General features: G+C 62.3%; 1 protein-coding gene across 3 annotated transcripts in view; it reads right to left on the bottom strand.

The window, feature by feature from the left end:
- Window positions 1-21,141, bottom strand: part of EHMT2 (euchromatic histone lysine methyltransferase 2) — an 82,476-nt gene extending 61,335 nt beyond the window's left edge. For all 3 annotated transcript variants that reach the window (XM_082300064.1, XM_082300065.1, XM_082300066.1), the window contains exons 1-10: window positions 21,110-21,141; window positions 20,892-20,937; window positions 19,746-19,922; window positions 19,164-19,513; window positions 18,960-19,035; window positions 18,308-18,393; window positions 17,881-18,000; window positions 15,754-15,912; window positions 12,837-12,942; window positions 10,049-10,150 (exon numbers count right to left, since the gene is read on the bottom strand). In XM_082300064.1, coding sequence (XP_082156190.1) covers window positions 10,049-10,150; window positions 12,837-12,942; window positions 15,754-15,912; window positions 17,881-18,000; window positions 18,308-18,393; window positions 18,960-19,035; window positions 19,164-19,513; window positions 19,746-19,922; window positions 20,892-20,937; window positions 21,110-21,133 — 1,246 coding nt within the window. In that variant the 5' untranslated portion in view covers window positions 21,134-21,141. The remainder of the gene's footprint in view (window positions 1-10,048; window positions 10,151-12,836; window positions 12,943-15,753; window positions 15,913-17,880; window positions 18,001-18,307; window positions 18,394-18,959; window positions 19,036-19,163; window positions 19,514-19,745; window positions 19,923-20,891; window positions 20,938-21,109) is intronic.

Genomic DNA, 21,141 nt, shown 5'->3' with positions numbered 1-21,141 from the left:
GTCCAGCTGTGTGTCCGTGTCCAGCTGTGTGTCCGGCTGTATGTCCAGGGGTGTGTCCATGTCCAGCTGTGTGTCCAGCTGTGTATCCATGTCCAGCTGTGTGTCCAGCTGTGTGTCCATGTCCAGCTGTGTGTCCGGCTGTGTGTCCAGGGGTGTGTCCATGTCCGGCTGTGTGTCCAGGGGTGTGTCCATGTCCAGCTGTGTGTCCAGCTGTGTGTCCAGCTGTGTGTCCGTGTCCAGCTGTGTGTCCAGCTGTGTGTCCATGTCCAGCTGTGTGTCCATGTCCAGCTGTGTGTCCAGCTGTGTGTCCAGCTGTGTGTCCATGTCCAGCTGTGTGTCCAGCTGTGTGTCCATGTCCGGCTGTGTGTCCAGCTGTGTGTCCAGCTGTGTGTCCAGGGGTGTGTCCATGTCCAGCTGTGTGTCCATGTCCGGCTGTGTGTCCGGCTGTGTGTCCAGCTGTGTGTCCAGGGGTGTGTCCATGTCCAGCTGTGTGTCCATGTCCAGCTGTGTGTCCAGCTGTGTGTCCAGGGGTGTGTCCATGTCCAGCTGTGTGTCCGGCTGTGTGTCCGTGTCCAGCTGTGTGTCCGTGTCCAGCTGTGTGTCCGTGTCCAGCTGTGTGTCCAGCTGTGTGTCCATGTCCAGCTGTGTGTCCATGTCCAGCTGTGTGTCCAGCTGTGTGTCCATGTCCAGCTGTGTGTCCATGTCCAGCTGTGTGTCCATGTCCAGCTGTGTGTCCAGCTGTGTGTCCATGTCCAGCTGTGTGTCCAGCTGTGTGTCCATGTCCAGCTGTGTGTCCATGTCCGGCTGTGTGTCCGTGTCCGGCTGTGTGTCCGTGTCCAGCTGTGTGTCCGTGTCCAGCTGTGTGTCCAGCTGTGTGTCCAGCTGTGTGTCCATGTCCAGCTGTGTGTCCAGCTGTGTGTCCATGTCCAGCTGTGTGTCCATGTCCAGCTGTGTGTCCGTGTCCAGCTGTGTGTCCGTGTCCAGCTGTGTGTCCAGCTGTGTGTCCATGTCCAGCTGTGTGTCCAGCTGTGTGTCCATGTCCGGCTGTGTGTCCAGCTGTGTGTCCAGCTGTGTGTCCGTGTCCAGCTGTGTGTCCAGCTGTGTGTCCATGTCCAGCTGTGTGTCCATGTCCAGCTGTGTATCCATGTCCAGCTGTGTGTCCAGCTGTGTGTCCAGCTGTGTGTCCGTGTCCAGCTGTGTGTCCAGCTGTGTGTCCATGTCCAGCTGTGTGTCCGGCTGTGTGTCCAGGGGTGTGTCCATGTCCAGCTGTGTGTCCAGCTGTGTATCCATGTCCAGCTGTGTGTCCAGCTGCGTGTCCATGTCCAGCTGTGTGTCCGGCTGTGTGTCCAGGGGTGTGTCCATGTCCGGCTGTGTGTCCAGGGGTGTGTCCATGTCCAGCTGTGTGTCCAGCTGTGTGTCCGTGTCCAGCTGTGTGTCCATGTCCAGCTGTGTGTCCGGCTGTGTGTCCATGTCCAGCTGTGTATCCATGTCCAGCTGTGTGTCCAGCTGTGTGTCCGTGTCCAGCTGTGTGTCCGGCTGTGTGTCCGGCTGTGTGTCCAGGGGTGTGTCCATGTCCGGCTGTGTGTCCAGGGGTGTGTCCATGTCCAGCTGTGTGTCCAGCTGTGTGTCCATGTCCAGCTGTGTGTCCATGTCCAGCTGTGTGTCCGGCTGTATGTCCAGGGGTGTGTCCATGTCCAGCTGTGTGTCCAGCTGTGTGTCCATGTCCAGCTGTGTGTCCAGCTGTGTGTCCGTGTCCAGCTGTGTGTCCGGCTGTGTGTCCAGGGGTGTGTCCATGTCCAGCTGTGTGTCCAGCTGTGTGTCCATGTCCAGCTGTGTGTCCATGTCCAGCTGTGTGTCCGGCTGTGTGTCCAGGGGTGTGTCCATGTCCGGCTGTGTGTCCAGGGGTGTGTCCATGTCCAGCTGTGTGTCCAGCTGTGTGTCCGTGTCCAGCTGTGTGTCCGGCTGTGTGTCCGGCTGTGTGTCCATGTCCAGCTGTGTGTCCAGCTGTGTGTCCAGCTGTGTGTCCGTGTCCAGCTGTGTGTCCGGCTGTGTGTCCATGTCCAGCTGTGTATCCATGTCCAGCTGTGTGTCCAGCTGTGTGTCCAGCTGTGTGTCCGTGTCCGGCTGTGTGTCCGGCTGTGTGTCCAGCTGTGTGTCCATGTCCAGCTGTGTGTCCATGTCCAGCTGTGTGTCTGTGTCCAGCTGTGTGTCCAGCGGTGTGTCCGGCTGTGTGTCCGGCTGTGTGTCCAGCTGTGTGTCCATGTCCGGCTGTGTGTCCGGCTGTGTGTCCAGCTGTGTGTCCGTGTCCAGCTGTGTGTCCAGGGGTGTGTCCAGCTGTGTGTCCGGCTGTGTGTCCATGTCCGGCTGTGTGTCCGGCTGTGTGTCCAGCTGTGTGTCCATGTCCAGCTGTGTGTCCGGCTGTGTGTCCGTGTCCAGCTGTGTGTCCGTGTCCAGCTGTGTGTCCGTGTCCAGCTGTGTGTCCAGCTGTGTGTCCGTGTCCAGCTGTGTGTCCATGTCCAGCTGTGTGTCCAGCTGTGTGTCCATGTCCAGCTGTGTGTCCGTGTCCGGCTGTGTGTCCGTGTCCGGCTGTGTGTCCGTGTCCGGCTGTGTGTCCGTGTCCAGCTGTGTGTCCAGCTGTGTGTCCAGCTGTGTGTCCATGTCCAGCTGTGTGTCCAGCTGTGTGTCCATGTCCGGCTGTGTGTCCATGTCCAGCTGTGTGTCCAGCTGTGTGTCCAGCTGTGTGTCCATGTCCAGCTGTGTGTCCGTGTCCAGCTGTGTGTCCATGTCCAGCTGTGTGTCCAGCTGTGTGTCCATGTCCAGCTGTGTGTCCATGTCCAGCTGTGTGTCCAGCTGTGTGTCCAGGGGTGTGTCCATGTCCAGCTGTGTGTCCGTGTCCAGCTGTGTGTCCAGCTGTGTGTCCAGCTGTGTGTCCATGTCCAGCTGTGTGTCCAGCTGTGTGTCCATGTCCGGCTGTGTGTCCGGCTGTGTGTCCAGCTGTGTGTCCGTGTCCAGCTGTGTGTCCAGCTGTGTGTCCATGTCCGGCTGTGTGTCCAGCTGTGTGTCCAGCTGTGTGTCCGTGTCCGGCTGTGTGTCCAGCTGTGTGTCCGTGTCCAGCTGTGTGTCCGGCTGTGTGTCCAGGGGTGTGTCCATGTCCAGCTGTGTGTCCAGCTGTGTATCCATGTCCAGCTGTGTGTCCAGCTGTGTGTCCATGTCCAGCTGTGTGTCCAGCTGTGTGTCCATGTCCAGCTGTGTGTCCGGCTGTGTGTCCAGGGGTGTGTCCATGTCCAGCTGTGTGTCCGGCTGTGTGTCCAGGGGTGTGTCCATGTCCGGCTGTGTGTCCAGGGGTGTGTCCATGTCCAGCTGTGTGTCCAGCTGTGTGTCCAGCTGTGTGTCCGTGTCCAGCTGTGTGTCCAGCTGTGTGTCCATGTCCAGCTGTGTGTCCATGTCCAGCTGTGTGTCCAGCTGTGTGTCCAGCTGTGTGTCCATGTCCAGCTGTGTGTCCAGCTGTGTGTCCATGTCCGGCTGTGTGTCCAGCTGTGTGTCCAGGGGTGTGTCCATGTCCAGCTGTGTGTCCATGTCCGGCTGTGTGTCCGGCTGTGTGTCCAGCTGTGTGTCCAGGGGGGTGTCCATGTCCAGCTGTGTGTCCATGTCCAGCTGTGTGTCCAGCTGTGTGTCCAGGGGTGTGTCCATGTCCAGCTGTGTGTCCGGCTGTGTGTCCGTGTCCAGCTGTGTGTCCGTGTCCAGCTGTGTGTCCGTGTCCAGCTGTGTGTCCAGCTGTGTGTCCGTGTCCGGCTGTGTGTCCAGCTGTGTGTCCGTGTCCAGCTGTGTGTCCGGCTGTGTGTCCAGGGGTGTGTCCATGTCCAGCTGTGTGTCCAGCTGTGTGTCCATGTCCAGCTGTGTGTCCAGGGGTGTGTCCATGTCCAGCTGTGTGTCCAGCTGTGTGTCCAGGGGTGTGTCCATGTCCGGCTGTGTGTCCAGGGGTGTGTCCATGTCCAGCTGTGTGTCCAGCTGTGTGTCCAGCTGTGTGTCCGTGTCCAGCTGTGTGTCCAGCTGTGTGTCCATGTCCAGCTGTGTGCCTGTGTCCAGCTGTGTGTCCAGCTGTGTGTCCAGCTGTGTGTCCGTGTCCAGCTGTGTGTCCAGCTGTGTGTCCAGCTGTGTGTCCGTGTCCAGCTGTGTGTCCAGCTGTGTGTCCATGTCCAGCTGTGTGTCCATGTCCAGCTGTGTGTCCAGCTGTGTGTCCAGCTGTGTGTCCATGTCCAGCTGTGTGTCCATGTCCAGCTGTGTGTCCGGCTGTGTGTCCAGGGGTGTGTCCATGTCCAGCTGTGTGTCCGGCTGTGTGTCCGTGTCCAGCTGTGTGTCCGTGTCCAGCTGTGTGTCCGTGTCCAGCTGTGTGTCCAGCTGTGTGTCCGTGTCCAGCTGTGTGTCCATGTCCAGCTGTGTGTCCAGCTGTGTGTCCATGTCCAGCTGTGTGTCCAGCTGTGTGTCCATGTCCAGCTGTGTGTCCATGTCCGGCTGTGTGTCCGTGTCCGGCTGTGTGTCCGTGTCCAGCTGTGTGTCCGTGTCCAGCTGTGTGTCCAGCTGTGTGTCCAGCTGTGTGTCCATGTCCAGCTGTGTGTCCAGCTGTGTGTCCATGTCCGGCTGTGTGTCCATGTCCAGCTGTGTGTCCAGCTGTGTGTCCAGCTGTGTGTCCATGTCCAGCTGTGTGTCCATGTCCAGCTGTGTGTCCAGCTGTGTGTCCAGCTGTGTGTCCATGTCCAGCTGTGTGTCCGTGTCCAGCTGTGTGTCCATGTCCAGCTGTGTGTCCAGCTGTGTGTCCATGTCCGGCTGTGTGTCCGGCTGTGTGTCCATGTCCAGCTGTGTGTCCATGTCCGGCTGTGTGTCCAGCTGTGTGTCCAGCTGTGTGTCCGTGTCCGGCTGTGTGTCCAGCTGTGTGTCCGTGTCCAGCTGTGTGTCCGTGTCCAGCTGTGTGTCCAGCTGTGTGTCCGTGTCCAGCTGTGTGTCCGGCTGTATGTCCAGGGGTGTGTCCATGTCCAGCTGTGTGTCCAGCTGTGTATCCATGTCCAGCTGTGTGTCCAGCTGTGTGTCCATGTCCAGCTGTGTGTCCGGCTGTGTGTCCAGGGGTGTGTCCATGTCCGGCTGTGTGTCCAGGGGTGTGTCCATGTCCAGCTGTGTGTCCAGCTGTGTGTCCAGCTGTGTGTCCGTGTCCAGCTGTGTGTCCAGCTGTGTGTCCATGTCCAGCTGTGTGTCCATGTCCAGCTGTGTGTCCAGCTGTGTGTCCAGCTGTGTGTCCATGTCCAGCTGTGTGTCCAGCTGTGTGTCCATGTCCGGCTGTGTGTCCAGCTGTGTGTCCAGCTGTGTGTCCAGGGGTGTGTCCATGTCCAGCTGTGTGTCCATGTCCGGCTGTGTGTCCGGCTGTGTGTCCAGCTGTGTGTCCAGGGGTGTGTCCATGTCCAGCTGTGTGTCCATGTCCAGCTGTGTGTCCAGCTGTGTGTCCAGGGGTGTGTCCATGTCCAGCTGTGTGTCCGGCTGTGTGTCCGTGTCCAGCTGTGTGTCCGTGTCCAGCTGTGTGTCCGTGTCCAGCTGTGTGTCCAGCTGTGTGTCCATGTCCAGCTGTGTGTCCATGTCCAGCTGTGTGTCCAGCTGTGTGTCCATGTCCAGCTGTGTGTCCATGTCCAGCTGTGTGTCCATGTCCAGCTGTGTGTCCAGCTGTGTGTCCATGTCCAGCTGTGTGTCCATGTCCAGCTGTGTGTCCGTGTCCAGCTGTGTGTCCAGCTGTGTGTCCATGTCCAGCTGTGTGTCCATGTCCAGCTGTGTGTCCGGCTGTGTGTCCATGTCCAGCTGTGTGTCCATGTCCAGCTGTGTGTCCAGCTGTGTGTCCATGTCCAGCTGTGTGTCCATGTCCAGCTGTGTGTCCGTGTCCAGCTGTGTGTCCGTGTCCAGCTGTGTGTCCAGCTGTGTGTCCATGTCCAGCTGTGTGTCCAGCTGTGTGTCCATGTCCGGCTGTGTGTCCAGCTGTGTGTCCAGCTGTGTGTCCGTGTCCAGCTGTGTGTCCAGCTGTGTGTCCGTGTCCAGCTGTGTGTCCAGCTGTGTGTCCATGTCCAGCTGTGTGTCCGGCTGTGTGTCCAGGGGTGTGTCCATGTCCAGCTGTGTGTCCAGCTGTGTATCCATGTCCAGCTGTGTGTCCAGCTGCGTGTCCATGTCCAGCTGTGTGTCCGGCTGTGTGTCCAGGGGTGTGTCCATGTCCGGCTGTGTGTCCAGGGGTGTGTCCATGTCCAGCTGTGTGTCCAGCTGTGTGTCCGTGTCCAGGGGTGTGTCCATGTCCGGCTGTGTGTCCGGCTGTGTGTCCATGTCCAGCTGTGTATCCATGTCCAGCTGTGTGTCCAGCTGTGTGTCCAGCTGTGTGTCCGTGTCCAGCTGTGTGTCCGGCTGTGTGTCCGGCTGTGTGTCCATGTCCAGCTGTGTGTCCAGCTGTGTGTCCATGTCCAGCTGTGTGTCCAGCTGTGTGTCCGTGTCCAGCTGTGTGTCCGGCTGTGTGTCCAGGGGTGTGTCCATGTCCAGCTGTGTGTCCAGCTGTGTGTCCATGTCCAGCTGTGTGTCCATGTCCAGCTGTGTGTCCGGCTGTGTGTCCAGGGGTGTGTCCATGTCCGGCTGTGTGTCCAGGGGTGTGTCCATGTCCAGCTGTGTGTCCAGCTGTGTGTCCGTGTCCAGCTGTGTGTCCGGCTGTGTGTCCAGCTGTGTGTCCATGTCCAGCTGTGTGTCCGTGTCCAGCTGTGTGTCCGGCTGTGTGTCCGGCTGTGTGTCCATGTCCAGCTGTGTGTCCAGCTGTGTGTCCAGCTGTGTGTCCGTGTCCAGCTGTGTGTCCGGCTGTGTGTCCATGTCCAGCTGTGTATCCATGTCCAGCTGTGTGTCCAGCTGTGTGTCCAGCTGTGTGTCCGTGTCCGGCTGTGTGTCCGGCTGTGTGTCCAGCTGTGTGTCCATGTCCAGCTGTGTGTCCATGTCCAGCTGTGTGTCTGTGTCCAGCTGTGTGTCCAGCGGTGTGTCCGGCTGTGTGTCCGGCTGTGTGTCCAGCTGTGTGTCCATGTCCGGCTGTGTGTCCGGCTGTGTGTCCAGCTGTGTGTCCGTGTCCAGCTGTGTGTCCAGGGGTGTGTCCAGCTGTGTGTCCGGCTGTGTGTCCATGTCCGGCTGTGTGTCCGGCTGTGTGTCCAGCTGTGTGTCCATGTCCAGCTGTGTGTCCGGCTGTGTGTCCGTGTCCAGCTGTGTGTCCGTGTCCAGCTGTGTGTCCGTGTCCAGCTGTGTGTCCAGCTGTGTGTCCGTGTCCAGCTGTGTGTCCATGTCCAGCTGTGTGTCCAGCTGTGTGTCCATGTCCAGCTGTGTGTCCGTGTCCGGCTGTGTGTCCGTGTCCGGCTGTGTGTCCGTGTCCAGCTGTGTGTCCGTGTCCAGCTGTGTGTCCAGCTGTGTGTCCAGCTGTGTGTCCATGTCCAGCTGTGTGTCCAGCTGTGTGTCCATGTCCGGCTGTGTGTCCATGTCCAGCTGTGTGTCCAGCTGTGTGTCCAGCTGTGTGTCCATGTCCAGCTGTGTGTCCGTGTCCAGCTGTGTGTCCATGTCCAGCTGTGTGTCCAGCTGTGTGTCCATGTCCAGCTGTGTGTCCATGTCCAGCTGTGTGTCCAGCTGTGTGTCCAGGGGTGTGTCCATGTCCAGCTGTGTGTCCGTGTCCAGCTGTGTGTCCAGCTGTGTGTCCAGCTGTGTGTCCATGTCCAGCTGTGTGTCCAGCTGTGTGTCCATGTCCGGCTGTGTGTCCGGCTGTGTGTCCAGCTGTGTGTCCGTGTCCAGCTGTGTGTCCAGCTGTGTGTCCATGTCCGGCTGTGTGTCCAGCTGTGTGTCCAGCTGTGTGTCCGTGTCCGGCTGTGTGTCCAGCTGTGTGTCCGTGTCCAGCTGTGTGTCCGGCTGTGTGTCCAGGGGTGTGTCCATGTCCAGCTGTGTGTCCAGCTGTGTATCCATGTCCAGCTGTGTGTCCAGCTGTGTGTCCATGTCCAGCTGTGTGTCCGGCTGTGTGTCCAGGGGTGTGTCCATGTCCAGCTGTGTGTCCGGCTGTGTGTCCAGGGGTGTGTCCATGTCCGGCTGTGTGTCCAGGGGTGTGTCCATGTCCAGCTGTGTGTCCAGCTGTGTGTCCAGCTGTGTGTCCGTGTCCAGCTGTGTGTCCAGCTGTGTGTCCATGTCCAGCTGTGTGTCCATGTCCAGCTGTGTGTCCAGCTGTGTGTCCAGCTGTGTGTCCATGTCCGGCTGTGTGTCCAGCTGTGTGTCCAGGGGTGTGTCCATGTCCAGCTGTGTGTCCATGTCCGGCTGTGTGTCCGGCTGTGTGTCCAGCTGTGTGTCCAGGGGTGTGTCCATGTCCAGCTGTGTGTCCATGTCCAGCTGTGTGTCCAGCTGTGTGTCCAGGGGTGTGTCCATGTCCAGCTGTGTGTCCGGCTGTGTGTCCGTGTCCAGCTGTGTGTCCGTGTCCAGCTGTGTGTCCGTGTCCAGCTGTGTGTCCAGCTGTGTGTCCATGTCCAGCTGTGTGTCCATGTCCAGCTGTGTGTCCGTGTCCGGCTGTGTGTCCGGCTGTGTGTCCAGCTGTGTGTCCATGTCCAGCTGTGTGTCCAGCTGTGTGTCCATGTCCAGCTGTGTGTCCATGTCCAGCTGTGTGTCCGTGTCCAGCTGTGTGTCCAGCTGTGTGTCCAGCTGTGTGTCCATGTCCAGCTGTGTGTCCAGCTGTGTGTCCATGTCCAGCTGTGTGTCCATGTCCGGCTGTGTGTCCGTGTCCAGCTGTGTGTCCAGCTGTGTGTCCAGCTGTGTGTCCGTGTCCAGCTGTGTGTCCATGTCCAGCTGTGTGTCCATGTCCAGCTGTGTATCCATGTCCAGCTGTGTGTCCAGCTGTGTGTCCAGCTGTGTGTCCGTGTCCAGCTGTGTGTCCAGCTGTGTGTCCATTTCCAGCTGTGTGTCCGGCTGTGTGTCCAGGGGTGTGTCCATGTCCGGCTGTGTGTCCAGGGGTGTGTCCATGTCCAGCTGTGTGTCCAGCTGTGTGTCCATGTCCAGCTGTGTGTCCATTTCCAGCTGTGTGTCCGGCTGTGTGTCCGGCTGTGTGTCCATGTCCAGCTGTGTGTCCAGCTGTGTATCCATGTCCAGCTGTGTGTCCAGCTGCGTGTCCATGTCCAGCTGTGTGTCCAGCTGTGTGTCCATGTCCAGCTGTGTGTCCGGCTGTGTGTCCAGGGGTGTGTCCATGTCCGGCTGTGTGTCCAGGGGTGTGTCCATGTCCAGCTGTGTGTCCAGCTGTGTGTCCGTGTCCAGCTGTGTGTCCATGTCCAGCTGTGTGTCCGGCTGTGTGTCCATGTCCAGCTGTGTATCCATGTCCAGCTGTGTGTCCAGCTGTGTGTCCAGCTGTGTGTCCGTGTCCAGCTGTGTGTCCGGCTGTGTGTCCAGCTGTGTGTCCATGTCCAGCTGTGTGTCCAGCTGTGTGTCCGTGTCCAGCTGTGTGTCCGGCTGTGTGTCCATGTCCAGCTGTGTATCCATGTCCAGCTGTGTGTCCAGCTGTGTGTCCAGCTGTGTGTCCGTGTCCGGCTGTGTGTCCGGCTGTGTGTCCAGCTGTGTGTCCATGTCCAGCTGTGTGTCCATGTCCAGCTGTGTGTCCAGCTGTGTGTCTGTGTCCAGCTGTGTGTCCAGCTGTGTGTCTGTGTCCAGCTGTGTGTCCAGCGGTGTGTCCGGCTGTGTGTCCGGCTGTGTGTCCAGCTGTGTGTCCATGTCCGGCTGTGTGTCCAGCTGTGTGTCCAGCTGTGTGTCCAGCTGTGTGCCTGTGTCCAGCTGTGTGTCCAGCTGTGTGTCCGTGTCCAGCTGTGTGTCCGTGTCCAGCTGTGTGTCCAGCTGTGTGTCCAGCTGTGTGTCCAGCTGTGTGTCCGTGTCCAGCTGTGTGTCCAGCTGTGTGTCCGGCTGTGTGTCCAGCTGTGTGTCCGTGTCCAGCTGTGTGTCCAGCTGTGTGTCCAGCTGTGTGTCCAGCTGTGTGTCCAGCTGTGCTCACCTGGGGGCTGGGGGCTCAGGGCCCCTCCCCCCGGCAGCTGCAGGCAGCCCAGGGGCACCTCGGTGTATTCGCTGGGGGGTCCCATGGGGGGGGCACCGGGGCCTGGGGGGGGCACAGGGGGGGTCAGGGACCCCCAAAATGGGACCCCCACCCCAAAATGTCCCACCCCGAGCACCCCTCCCCCACCTCCAGGGGGGCTCCCTCCCCAAATTTCAATATTTGAATCCCCCAAATTTATCGCCCCCGAACCCCTCCCCAAAGCCCCCGATTCCAACCCAAAAATTCCCCAAATTTATCGCCCCCGAACCCCTCCCCAAAGCCCCCGATTCCAACCCAAAAATTCCCCAAATTTATCGCCCCCAAACCCCTCCCCAAAGCCCCCGATTCCAACCCAAAAATCGCCCAAATTTATCGCCCCCGAACCCCTCCCCAAAGGCCCCAACTCCTCGATCCCCCTCCCCAAATTTACCACCCCCAAACCCCCCAATTCCAACCCCCAAATTCCCCAAATTTGTCACCCCCCAAAGCCCCCCCCAAACTCCCCAATTCCTCGATCCCCCTCCCCAAATTCCAACCCCCAAACCCCCTCCCCAAACTCCCCAACTCCTTGATCCCCTCCCCCAAATTTCAGTCCCAGAACCCCCCAGAACCCCCCAATTCCAACCCCCAAAATCCCCAAATTCCTCACCCCAAACCCCCCAATTCCAACCCCCCCTCCCCAAATTCCAGTCCCCAATTCCACCCCCCGAACTCCCCAATTTATCACCCCGAAACTCCCCAAATTTATCACCCCCAAATCCCCCCAAAAACCCCCCAAGCCCCCCAATTCCAACCCCCAAAACCCCCAATTCCACCCCCCCAAACCCCCTAATTCCAATCCCCAAACTCCCCAAATTCCTCACCCCAAAATCCCCCAAATTCCTCACCCCAAAATCCCCAAATTCCTCACCCCAAACTCCCAAATTTCTCACCCCAAACTCCCCAAATCAGCCCCAAAACCCCTGCCTGAACCCCCCAACTCCTCAATCCCCTCCCCAAATTCCAGCCCCCAAAATCCCCAAACTCCTCACCCCAAACTCCCCAAATTTCTCACTCCAAACTCCCCAAATTCATCACCCCCAAACCCCCCCCAAACCCCCCAACTCCTCAAACTCCCCAAATTTACCACCCCAAACCCAATTCCAACCCCCAAACTCCCCAAATTTATCACCCCAAACCCTCCCAAACTCCCCAAATTTATCACCCCCAAAACCCCCAATTCCTCAATCCCCCAACCTCCCCAAATTTCTCACCCCAAACCCCCCAAACTCCCCAATTCCAACCCCCAAACTCCCCAAATTTCTCACCCCAAACCCCCCCACAAACCCCCCAAATTTCTCACCCCAACCCCCCCAAATTTCAGTCCCCAAACCGCCCCAAACTCCCCAATTCCAACCTCCTCCCCAAATTCCTCACCCCAAATCCCCCCAAACTCCCCAAATTCCTCCCCCCAAACCCCCCAACTCCCCAAACCCCCCAAACTCCCCAAATTCATCATCCCAAACCCAATTCCAACCCCCCAACTCCCCAAATTCATCACCCCCAAACCCCCCCCAAACCCCCCAACTCCCCAATACCCCAAACTCCCCCCAAATTTCTCACCTCAAATTCCCCAAATCCCTCACCCCAAACCCCCCCAAACTCCCCAAATTTCTCACCCCAAACCCCCCAACCCCCCCAATTCCTCACCCAAACCCCCCAAACTCCCCAAATTCATCACCCAAACCCCCCAAACTCCCCCAAACTCCCCAAATTCATCACCCCAAACCCCCCAAACTCCCCAAATTTCGCACCCCAAACCCAATTCCAACCCCCAAACCCCCCCAAATTCCTCACCCCAACCCCCCCCAAATTTATCACCCCAAACCCCCCAATTCCTCACCCAAACCCCCCCAAACTCCCCAAATTTCTCACCCCAAACCCCCCAATTCCTCACCCAAACCCCCCCAAACTCCCCCAATTCATCACCCAAACCCCCCAAACTCCCCAAATTCCTCAGCCCAAACCCCCCAAACTCCCCAATTCCAACTCCCCCCAAATCCCCCCATTTCCAACCCCCAAACCCCCCAAACTCCCCAAATTCATCGCCCCAAACCCAATTCCAACCCCCAAACGCCCCAAATTTATCACCCCCAACCCCCCAAACTCCCCAAATTTATCACCCCAAACCCAAACTCCCCAAATTCCTCAGCCCAAACCCCCCCAAACTCCCCAAATTCATCACCCAAACCCCCCCAAACTCCCCCAAACTCCCCAAATTCATCACCCAAACCCCCCCAAACTCCCCAAATTCATCACCCAAACCCCCCCAAACTCCCCAAATTTCTCATCCCAAACCCCCCAAACTCCCCAAATTCATCGCCCCAAACCCAATTCCAACCCCCAAACCCCCCAAATTCATCACCCCAAACCCAATTCCAATCCCCAAACTCCCCAAATTTATCACCCCAAACCCCCCAAACTCCCCAAATTTATCACCCCCAAACCCAATTCCAACCCCCAAACTCCCCAAATCCCTCACCCAAACCCCCCCAAACTCCCCAAATTTCTCATCCCAAACCCCCCAAACTCCCCAAATTCATCGCCCCAAACCCAATTCCAACCCCCAAACCCCCCCAAATCCATCACCCCCAAACCCAATTCCAACCCCCAAACTCCCCAAATCCCTCACCCCAAACGCCCCAAATCCCCCCAAATTTCCCCTCCCCACCCCCCCAGCGCCGCCCCCTCCCCAATTCAGCCTCCCCACCCCTGTCCTTGCCGCGGGGCTCCTTCCTCTTCCTCTTGCGGGCGGGTTTCAGCCAGGGGCTCTCCTTCCAGCGCCGCCTCGCCCTGCGCCGGGCGCTCGACGCGCTCTGGGGGGGCCGGGGGGGTCAGGGACCCCCAAAATCCCACCCTGGAGCCCCAAAATCCCACCCTGGAGCCCCAAAAACCCACCCTGGAGCCCCAAAAACCCACCCCGAAGCCCCAAAATCCCACCCTGGAGCCCCAAAAACCCCCCTGGAGCCCCAAAATCCCACCCTGGACCCCCAAAATCCCACCCTGGACCCTCAAAATCCCACCCTGGAGCCCCAAAATGCCACCCTGGACCCTCAAAATCCCACCCTGGACCCTCAAAATCCCACCCTGGAGCCCCAAAATGCCACCCTGGACCCTCAAAATCCCACCCTGGAGCCCCAAAGTCCCACCCTGGAGCCTCAAAATCCCACCCTGGAGCCCCAAAATCCCACCCTGGACCCTCAAAATCCCACCTGAACCCCAAAATCCCACCCTGGACCCTCCCCACACCCCCTGGACCCCCAAAATCCCACCCTGGAGCCCCAAAATCCCACCCTGGACCCTCAAAATCCCACCCTGGACCCTCAAAATCCCACCCTGGAGCCCCAAAATCCCACCCCGGAGCCCCAAAATCCCCACCCTGGACCCTCAAAATCCCACCCTGGAGCCCCAAAATCCCCCCGGGACCCTCAAAATCTCACCCTGGAGCCCCAAAATCCCCCCCAGGAGCCCCAAAATCCCACCCTGGAGCCCCAAAATCCCACCCTGGAGCCCCAAAATCCCACCTGGACCGCCAAAATCCCACCCTGGAGCCCCAAAAACCCCCCTGGAGCCCCAAAAACCCACCCTGGAGCCCCAAAATCCCACCTGGACCGCCAAAATCCCACCCTGGACCCCCAAAATCCCACCCTGGACCCTCAAAATCTCACCCTGGAGCCCCAAAAACCACCCTGGACCCTCAAAATCCCACCTGGACCGCCAAAATCCAACCCTGGACCCTCAAAATCCCACCCTGGAGCCCCAAAATCCCACCCTGGAGCCCCAAAATCCCACCCTGGACCCTCAAAATCCCACCTGGAGCCCCAAAATCCCACCCCGGACCCTCAAAATCCCACCTGGACCCCCAAATCCCACCCTGGACCCTCAAAATCCCACCCTGGACCCTCAAAATCCCACCTGGAGCCCCAAAATCCCCCCTGGACCCCCAAAATCCCACCCTGGACCCTCAAAATCCCACCCTGGAGCCCCAAAATCCCACCCCGGAGCCCCAAAATCCCACCTGGAGCCCCAAAATCCCACCCTGGACCCCCAAAATCCCACCCCGGACCCTCAAAATCCCACCTGGACCCCCAAATCCCACCCTGGACCCTCAAAATCCCACCTGGAGCCCCAAAATCCCACCCTGGACCCTCAAAATCCCACCCTGGACCCTCATAATCCCACCTGAACCCCAAAATCCCACCCTGGAGCCCCAAAATCCCCCCCTGGAGCCCCAAAATCCCACCCTGGACCCTCCCCACACTCCCTGGACCCTCAAAATCCCACCCCGGACCCCCAAAATCCCACCCCGGACCCCCAAAATCCCACCCTGGAGCCCCAAAATCCCACCCTGGACTCTCAAAATCCCACCCTGGACCCTCCCCACACCCCCTGGACCCTCAAAATCCCACCCTGGAGCCCCAAAATCCCACCCTGGAGCCCCAAAAACCCCCCTGGAGCCCCAAAATCCCACCTGAAACCCAAAATCCCCCCCTGGAGCCCCAAAATCCCACCCTGGACCCTCCCCACACCCCCTGGACCCTCAAAATCCCACCCCGGACCCCCAAAATCCCACCCCGGACCCCCAAAATCCCACCCTGGACCGCCAAAATCCCCCCTGGAGCCCCAAAATTCCCCCCTGGACCCCCAAAATCCCACCTGAAACCCAAAATCCCCCCCTGGAGCCCCAAAATCCCACCCTGGAGCCCCCAAAATCCCACCCTGGACCCCCAAAATCCCACCCTGGAGCCCCAAAATCCCACCCTGGACCCCCAAAATCCCACCCTGGACCCTCAAAATCCCACCCTGGAGCCCCAAAATGCCACCCTGGACCCTCAAAATCCCACCTGGAGCCCCAAAATCCCACTCTGGACCCTCAAAATCCCACCCTGGACCCTCAAAATCCCACCTGAACCCCAAAATCCCACCCTGGACCCTCCCCACACCCCCTGGACCCCCAAAATCCCACCCTGGAGCCCCAAAATCCCACCCTGGACCCTCAAAATCCCACCCTGGAGCCCCAAAATCCCCCCTGGAGCCCCAAAATCCCACCCCGGAGCCCCAAAATCCCCACCCTGGACCCTCAAAATCCCACCCTGGAGCCCCAAAATCCCCCCTGGACCCTCAAAATCCCACCCTGGAGCCCCAAAATCCCCCCCAGGAGCCCCAAAATCCCACCCTGGAGCCCCAAAATCCCACCCTGGAGCCCCAAAAACCCCCCTGGACCCTCAAAATCCCACCTGGAGCCCCAAAATCCCACCCTGGACCCTCAAAATCCCACCCTGGACCCCCAAAATCCCACCCTGGACCCCCAAAATTCCCCCCTGGACCCCCAAAATCCCCCCCAGACCCTCCCCAAACCCCCCTGGACCCCCAAAATCCCCCCCGGACCCTCCCCACACCCCCTGAACCCCCAAAATCCCCCCCCAGACCCTCCCCAAACCCCCCTGGACCCCCAAAATCCCCCCCCAGACCCTCCCCAAACCCCCCTGGACCCCCAAAATCCCCCCCTGGACCCCCAAAATCCCCCCCAGACCCTCCCCAAAGCCCCCTGACGCGTTCTGGGGGTGCCATGGGGGGGTCAGGGACCCCCCAAAATCCTCCCCGGACCCCCCCGGACCCCTCCTCACCCGATCCGAGGCGTTCCCGGACTCCTCCTCGTCCTCTTCCTCCTCCTCTTCCTCATCTTCCTCCTCCTCTTCCTCGTCCTCCTCCTCCTCCTCTTCCTCCTCTTCCTCCTCCTCCTCCTCCTCCTCGCTCAGAGCCTCGCCCGGCACCTCCCCCTCAGACTGGGCGGGGTCAAACTGGGCTGGGGGGGGCGGTGGAGACCCCCCGGGGACCCCCAGTTCCCTCCCAGTCCCACCAGTTCCCTCCCAGTCCCACCAGTGCCCCCAGGGTCCCCCAGTTCCCTCCCAGTGTCCCTCAGTGCCCCCAGTCCCTCCCAGTGCTCCCAGTCCCTCCCAGTCTCTCCCAGTGCTCCCAGTGTCTCTCCCAGTCCCTCCCAGTCCCTCCCAGTGCTCCCAGTCCCTCCAGTCCCTGCCAGTCCCTCCCAGTGCCCCCAGTCCCTCCCAGTGCTCCCAGTTCACTCCCAGTGCTCCCAGTTCCTCCCAGTCCCTCCCAGTGCTCCCAGTTCACTCCCAGTGCTCCCAGTTCCCTCCCAGTTCACTCCCAATGCTCCCAGTCCCTCCCAGTTCACTCCCAGTGCTCCCACTTCCCTCCCAGTCCCACCAGTACCCCCAGGGTCCCCCAGTTCCCTCCCAGTGTCCCTCAGTGCCCCCAGTCCCTCCCAGTGCTCCCAGTCCCTCCCAGTCCCTCCCAGTGCTCCCAGTCCCTCCCAGTCCCTCCCAGTGCTCCCAGTCCCACCTTGCTGTCCGAGTCCCCGTGCTCCCAGTCCCTCCCAGTGCTCCCAGTCCCTCCCAGTGCTCCCAGTCCCACCTTGCTGTCCAAGTCCCTGTGCTCCCAGTCCCTCCCAGTGCCCCCAGTCCCTCCCAGTCCCTCCCAGTGCTCCCAGTCCCTCCCAGTGCTCCCAGTCCCACTTTGCTGTCCGAGTCCCCGTGCTCCCAGTCCCTCCCAGTCCCTCCCAGTGCCCCCAGTCCCTCCCAGTGCTCCCAGTCCCACCTTGCTGTCCGAGTCCCCGTGCTCCCAGTCCCTCCCAGTGCTCCCAGTCCCACCTTGCTGTCCGAGTCCCCGTGCTCCCAGTCCCTCCCAGTCCCTCCCAGTGCTCCCAGTCCCACCTTGCTGTCCGAGTCCCCGTGCTCCCAGTCCCTCCCAGTGCCCCCAGTCCCTCCCAGTCCCTCCCAGTCCCTCCCAGTCCCTCCCAGTGCTCCCAGTCCCACCTTGCTGTCCGAGTCCCCGTGCTCCCAGTCCCTCCCAGTGCTCCCAGTCCCTCCCAGTGCTCCCAGTCCCACCTTGCTGTCCGAGTCCCCGTGCTCCCAGTCCCTCCCAGTGCTCCCAGTCCCACCTTGCTGTCCGAGTCCCCGTGCTCCCAGTCCCTCCCAGTGCTCCCAGTCCCTCCCAGTGCTCCCAGTCCCACCTTGCTGTCCGAGTCCCCGTGCTCCCAGTCCCTCCCAGTCCCTCCCAGTGCTCCCAGTCCCACCTTGCTGTCCGAGTCCCCGTGCTCCCAGTCCCTCCCAGTGCCCCCAGTCCCTCCCAGTCCCTCCCAGTCCCTCCCAGTCCCTCCCAGTGCTCCCAGTCCCACCTTGCTGTCCGAGTCCCCGTGCTCCCAGTCCCTCCCAGTGCTCCCAGTCCCTCCCAGTGCTCCCAGTCCCACCTTGCTGTCCGAGTCCCCGTGCTCCCAGTCCCTCCCAGTGCTCCCAGTCCCACCTTGCTGTCCGAGTCCCCGTGCTCCCAGTCCCTCCCAGTGCTCCCAGTCCCTCCCAGTGCTCCCAGTCCCACCTTGCTGTCCGAGTCCCCGTGCTCCCAGTCCCTCCCAGTCCCTCCCAGTGCTCCCAGTCCCACCTTGCTGTCCGAGTCCCCGTGCTCCCAGTCCCTCCCAGTGCCCCCAGTCCCTCCCAGTCCCTCCCAGTCCCTCCCAGTCCCTCCCAGTGCTCCCAGTCCCACCTTGCTGTCCGAGTCCCCGTGCTCCCAGTCCCTCCCAGTGCTCCCAGTCCCTCCCAGTGCTCCCAGTCCCACCTTGCTGTCCGAGTCCCCGTGCTCCCAGTCCCTCCCAGTGCTCCCAGTCCCACCTTGCTGTCCGAGTCCCCGTGCTCCCAGTCCCTCCCAGTGCTCCCAGTCCCTCCCAGTGCTCCCAGTCCCACCTTGCTGTCCGAGTCCCCGTGCCCATCCACGCTGAAGCCGTCGTAGAACAGCGAGAAGCCCCCTCCCCCCTCCGAGTCCCAGTCGCGGGGGGGGGCGGCCATTTCCTCCGTCACCGTGATCTGGGGGGCACACGGGGGGTTGGGGGGCGTTTGGGGGTCCCTGGGGGGTCCCAGGGGGGGTTGGGGGGCGTTTGGGGGTCCCTGGGGGGTCCCAACGGAGGTTGGGGGGCGTTTGGGGGTCCCAGGGGGCATTTGGGGGTCCCAGGGGGGTCCCAGGGAGGGGTCCCAGGGGGGTCCCACGGGGGTTTGGGGGTCCCAGGGGGGTCCTGGGGGGATCCCAGGGGGGATCCCAGGGGGGATCCCAGAGGGTCCCGGGGGGTTTGGGGGTCCCGGGGGGTTTGGGGGGGGTCCCGGGGGTCCCCGGTACCTCGGTGCTGGCACGGGGGCTGGGCCGCTGCAGCCGCTTGTGGAGCCCCTCGGGGCCGAAGTCCAGCTTGGGGCGCTTGGGGGGGTCTGGGGGGGGCAGAGGGGGGGTCAGGGAGACCCCAGACCCAGAATTGCAGCCCTGGACACCCAACGTGCTTCAGAGCCCTCCCCAAAGCCCCCCGTGCCCACCCCTGGGACCCCCTGAGCCCCCCCAGACTCCCCATGCCCACCCCTGGGACCCCCCAGGACCCCCCCAGAACCTTCCAGGTGCCCCCAACCCCCCCAGGACCCCTCCAGAACCTTCCAGGTACCCCCAAACCCCCCAGGACCCCCCCAAATTCCCTCCAGAACCTTCCAGGTGCCCCCAACCCCCCCCCAGGACCCCTCCAGAACCTTCCAAGTGCCCCCAAACCCCCCCCAGAACCCCCCCAGGATCTTCCAAATAACCCCAAGCTCCCCCAGGACCCCCCCAAATTCCCTCCAGGACCTTCCAGGCACCCCCAAATCCCCCTCCAGAACCTTCCAGGTGCCCCCCAAACCCCCCCAGGACCCCTCCAGAACCTTCCAGGTGCCCCCCAAACCCCCCCAGGACCCCTCCAGAACCTTCCAGGTGCCCCCAAACCCCCCCAGGACCCCCCCAAACCCCCTCTGACCGTGCTGCCCGATGCCGCACAGCTCCTCGGACACCCTGAAGTGCAGCATCTCCGACATCCGCGGCTTCTCAGGGACCTGGGGGGGGCCACACGAGGGGTGGGGGGGGGGACGGGAGAAACAAGCCCAGGAGGGACCCCCCAAACCCCTCAGGGTGGAGAGGGGGGGGTCCCACACCAAGCCCCCTCCCCAAATCCCGCGCCCACCTGTCCATTGCTGGGCTTGGCCATGGTCTTGCGTGCCCGGTGCACCTTGGGGTGAGCCAGGGGGGGCTCGGGGGCCACCGGGGGGGGCTCTGGGGGTGCCTGGGGTGTGGGGGGAGGATCGGGGGCTACCTGGGGGCGGCCCCCCGAGCCCCCCGCCCCCGGCAGGCTGAGCAGGCGCAGGGCCAAGCTTTGGCCCGGGGGGGTTTTGCCCCCTGCCCCCGTCAGGGACATCTTGGCACGGCTGGGGGGGGCCAGGGGGGGCGTGGGGGTGAGGTTGGGACCCCCAGCCCCTCCCCCCAAAGCCCCCCCACCCCGCCCTGGGGAGCCCGGCAGGGTCTTGGTGGCGTGGCCTGGAAGAGGCGAGGGGGGGGGGGGAAAGATGTGAGACACCCCCTCCCCAAAAAAAACCAGCTCAGACCCCCCCCCACCCACAAATCACCCCTCCCAGACCCTCCCCCAAATACATGAGACCCCCCCCCCAATGCATCCAGATCCCTCTCAATCCCCTCCCCCTCCCCCCAAAACCCTCCTGAGGCCACCCTGAGCCCCCCCCACCCCCAAAAAACGCCCCCCCCCCCTCACCTGGCAGCCCCTTGGTGCCGGTGCCGCCGCCGGGGGGGGGTCCCTGCGCCCCCTCCCCATCGCCGGGGCCGCCGCCCCCCCCGTGCTCCTCATCCGGGGGGGCCCCCCCGCCGCCCGTGGGGGGGGTCCCGGCCTGAGGGGAGGGGGCGCGGGGGGAGGGGCTGCCCGGGGGGAGCCCTGGGGGGGGGGAGGGGAACAAAAAAACGGGGGGGTCACAGGGGGGGAGGGGATTTGAAGAGGGTGGGGTGGTCTGAGGGGTGTGGGGGGGGGGTCAGGGTGGTCTGAGGGGTGTGGGGGGGGTCAGGGTGGTCTGAGGGGTGTGGGGGGGGTCAGGGTGGTCTGAGGGGTGTGGGGGGGTCAGGGTGGTCTGAGGGGTGTGGGGGGGGGTCAGGGTGGTCTGAGGGGTGTGGGGGGGTCAGGATGGTCTGAGGGGTGTGGGGGGGAGCGGTCAGGGTGGTCTGAGGGGTGGTCTGAGGGGTGTGGGGGGGGTCAGGGTGGTCTGAGGGGTGTGGGGGGGGTCAGGGTGGTCTGAGGGGTGTGGGGGGGGGTCAGGGTGGTCTGAGGGGTGTGGGGGGGTCAGGATGGTCTGAGGGGTGTGGGGGGGTCAGGATGGTCTGAGGGGTGTGGGGGGGTCAGGGTGGTCTGAGGGGTGGTCTGAGGGGTGTGGGGGGGGTCAGGGTGGTCTGAGGGGTGGTCTGAGGGGTGTGGGGGGGGTCAGGGTGGTCTGAGGGGTGGTCTGAGGGGTGTGGGGGGGGTCAGGGTGGTCTGAGGGGTGTGGGGGGGTCAGGGTGGTCTGAGGGGTGTGGGGGGGGTCAGGGTGGTCTGAGGGCTGTGGGGGGGTCAGGGTGGTGTGAGGGGTGTGGGGGGGTCAGGGTGGTCTGAGGGCTGTGGGGGGGTCAGGGTGGTCTGAGGGGTGTGGGGGGGGTCAGGGTGGTCTGAGGGGTGGTCTGAGGGGTGTGGGGGGGGTCAGGGTGGTCTGAGGGGTGGTCTGAGGGGTGTGGGGGGGGGGGTCAGGGTGGTCTGAGGGGTGGTCTGAGGGGTGTGGGGGGGGGTCAGGGTGGTCTGAGGGGTGTGGGGGGGGGTCAGGGTGGTCTGAGGGGTGTGGGGGGGTCAGGGTGGTCTGAGGGCTGTGGGGGGGTCACTCACCGGCCTCTCCCGCCGCCTCCACCACGAGGGTCCCACCGGGAGGCTCCTGAGGGGAAAGGAGGGGGAGGGGCGGAGCGAGGCGTGAAGGGAAAACCCCCTCCCGCCAAAGAATCCCCCTCCCCCGTTCCTCGGGACCCCCAAAAACCCCTCAAAACACCCCAAAATCTCCTCAAAAACCGCTTCGGTTCCCGCTGCCCCCCCACCCCCTCCCCTCAGACCTCGGCGCCTCCCGCCGCCTCCATCGCTGCCG

Source organism: Coloeus monedula (assembly GCF_965178545.1).
Source record: "Coloeus monedula genome assembly, chromosome: 36".
In the NCBI taxonomy this organism is placed as follows: Eukaryota; Metazoa; Chordata; class Aves; order Passeriformes; family Corvidae; genus Coloeus; species Coloeus monedula.
This window is presented reverse-complemented; position numbering and strand designations above follow the sequence as displayed.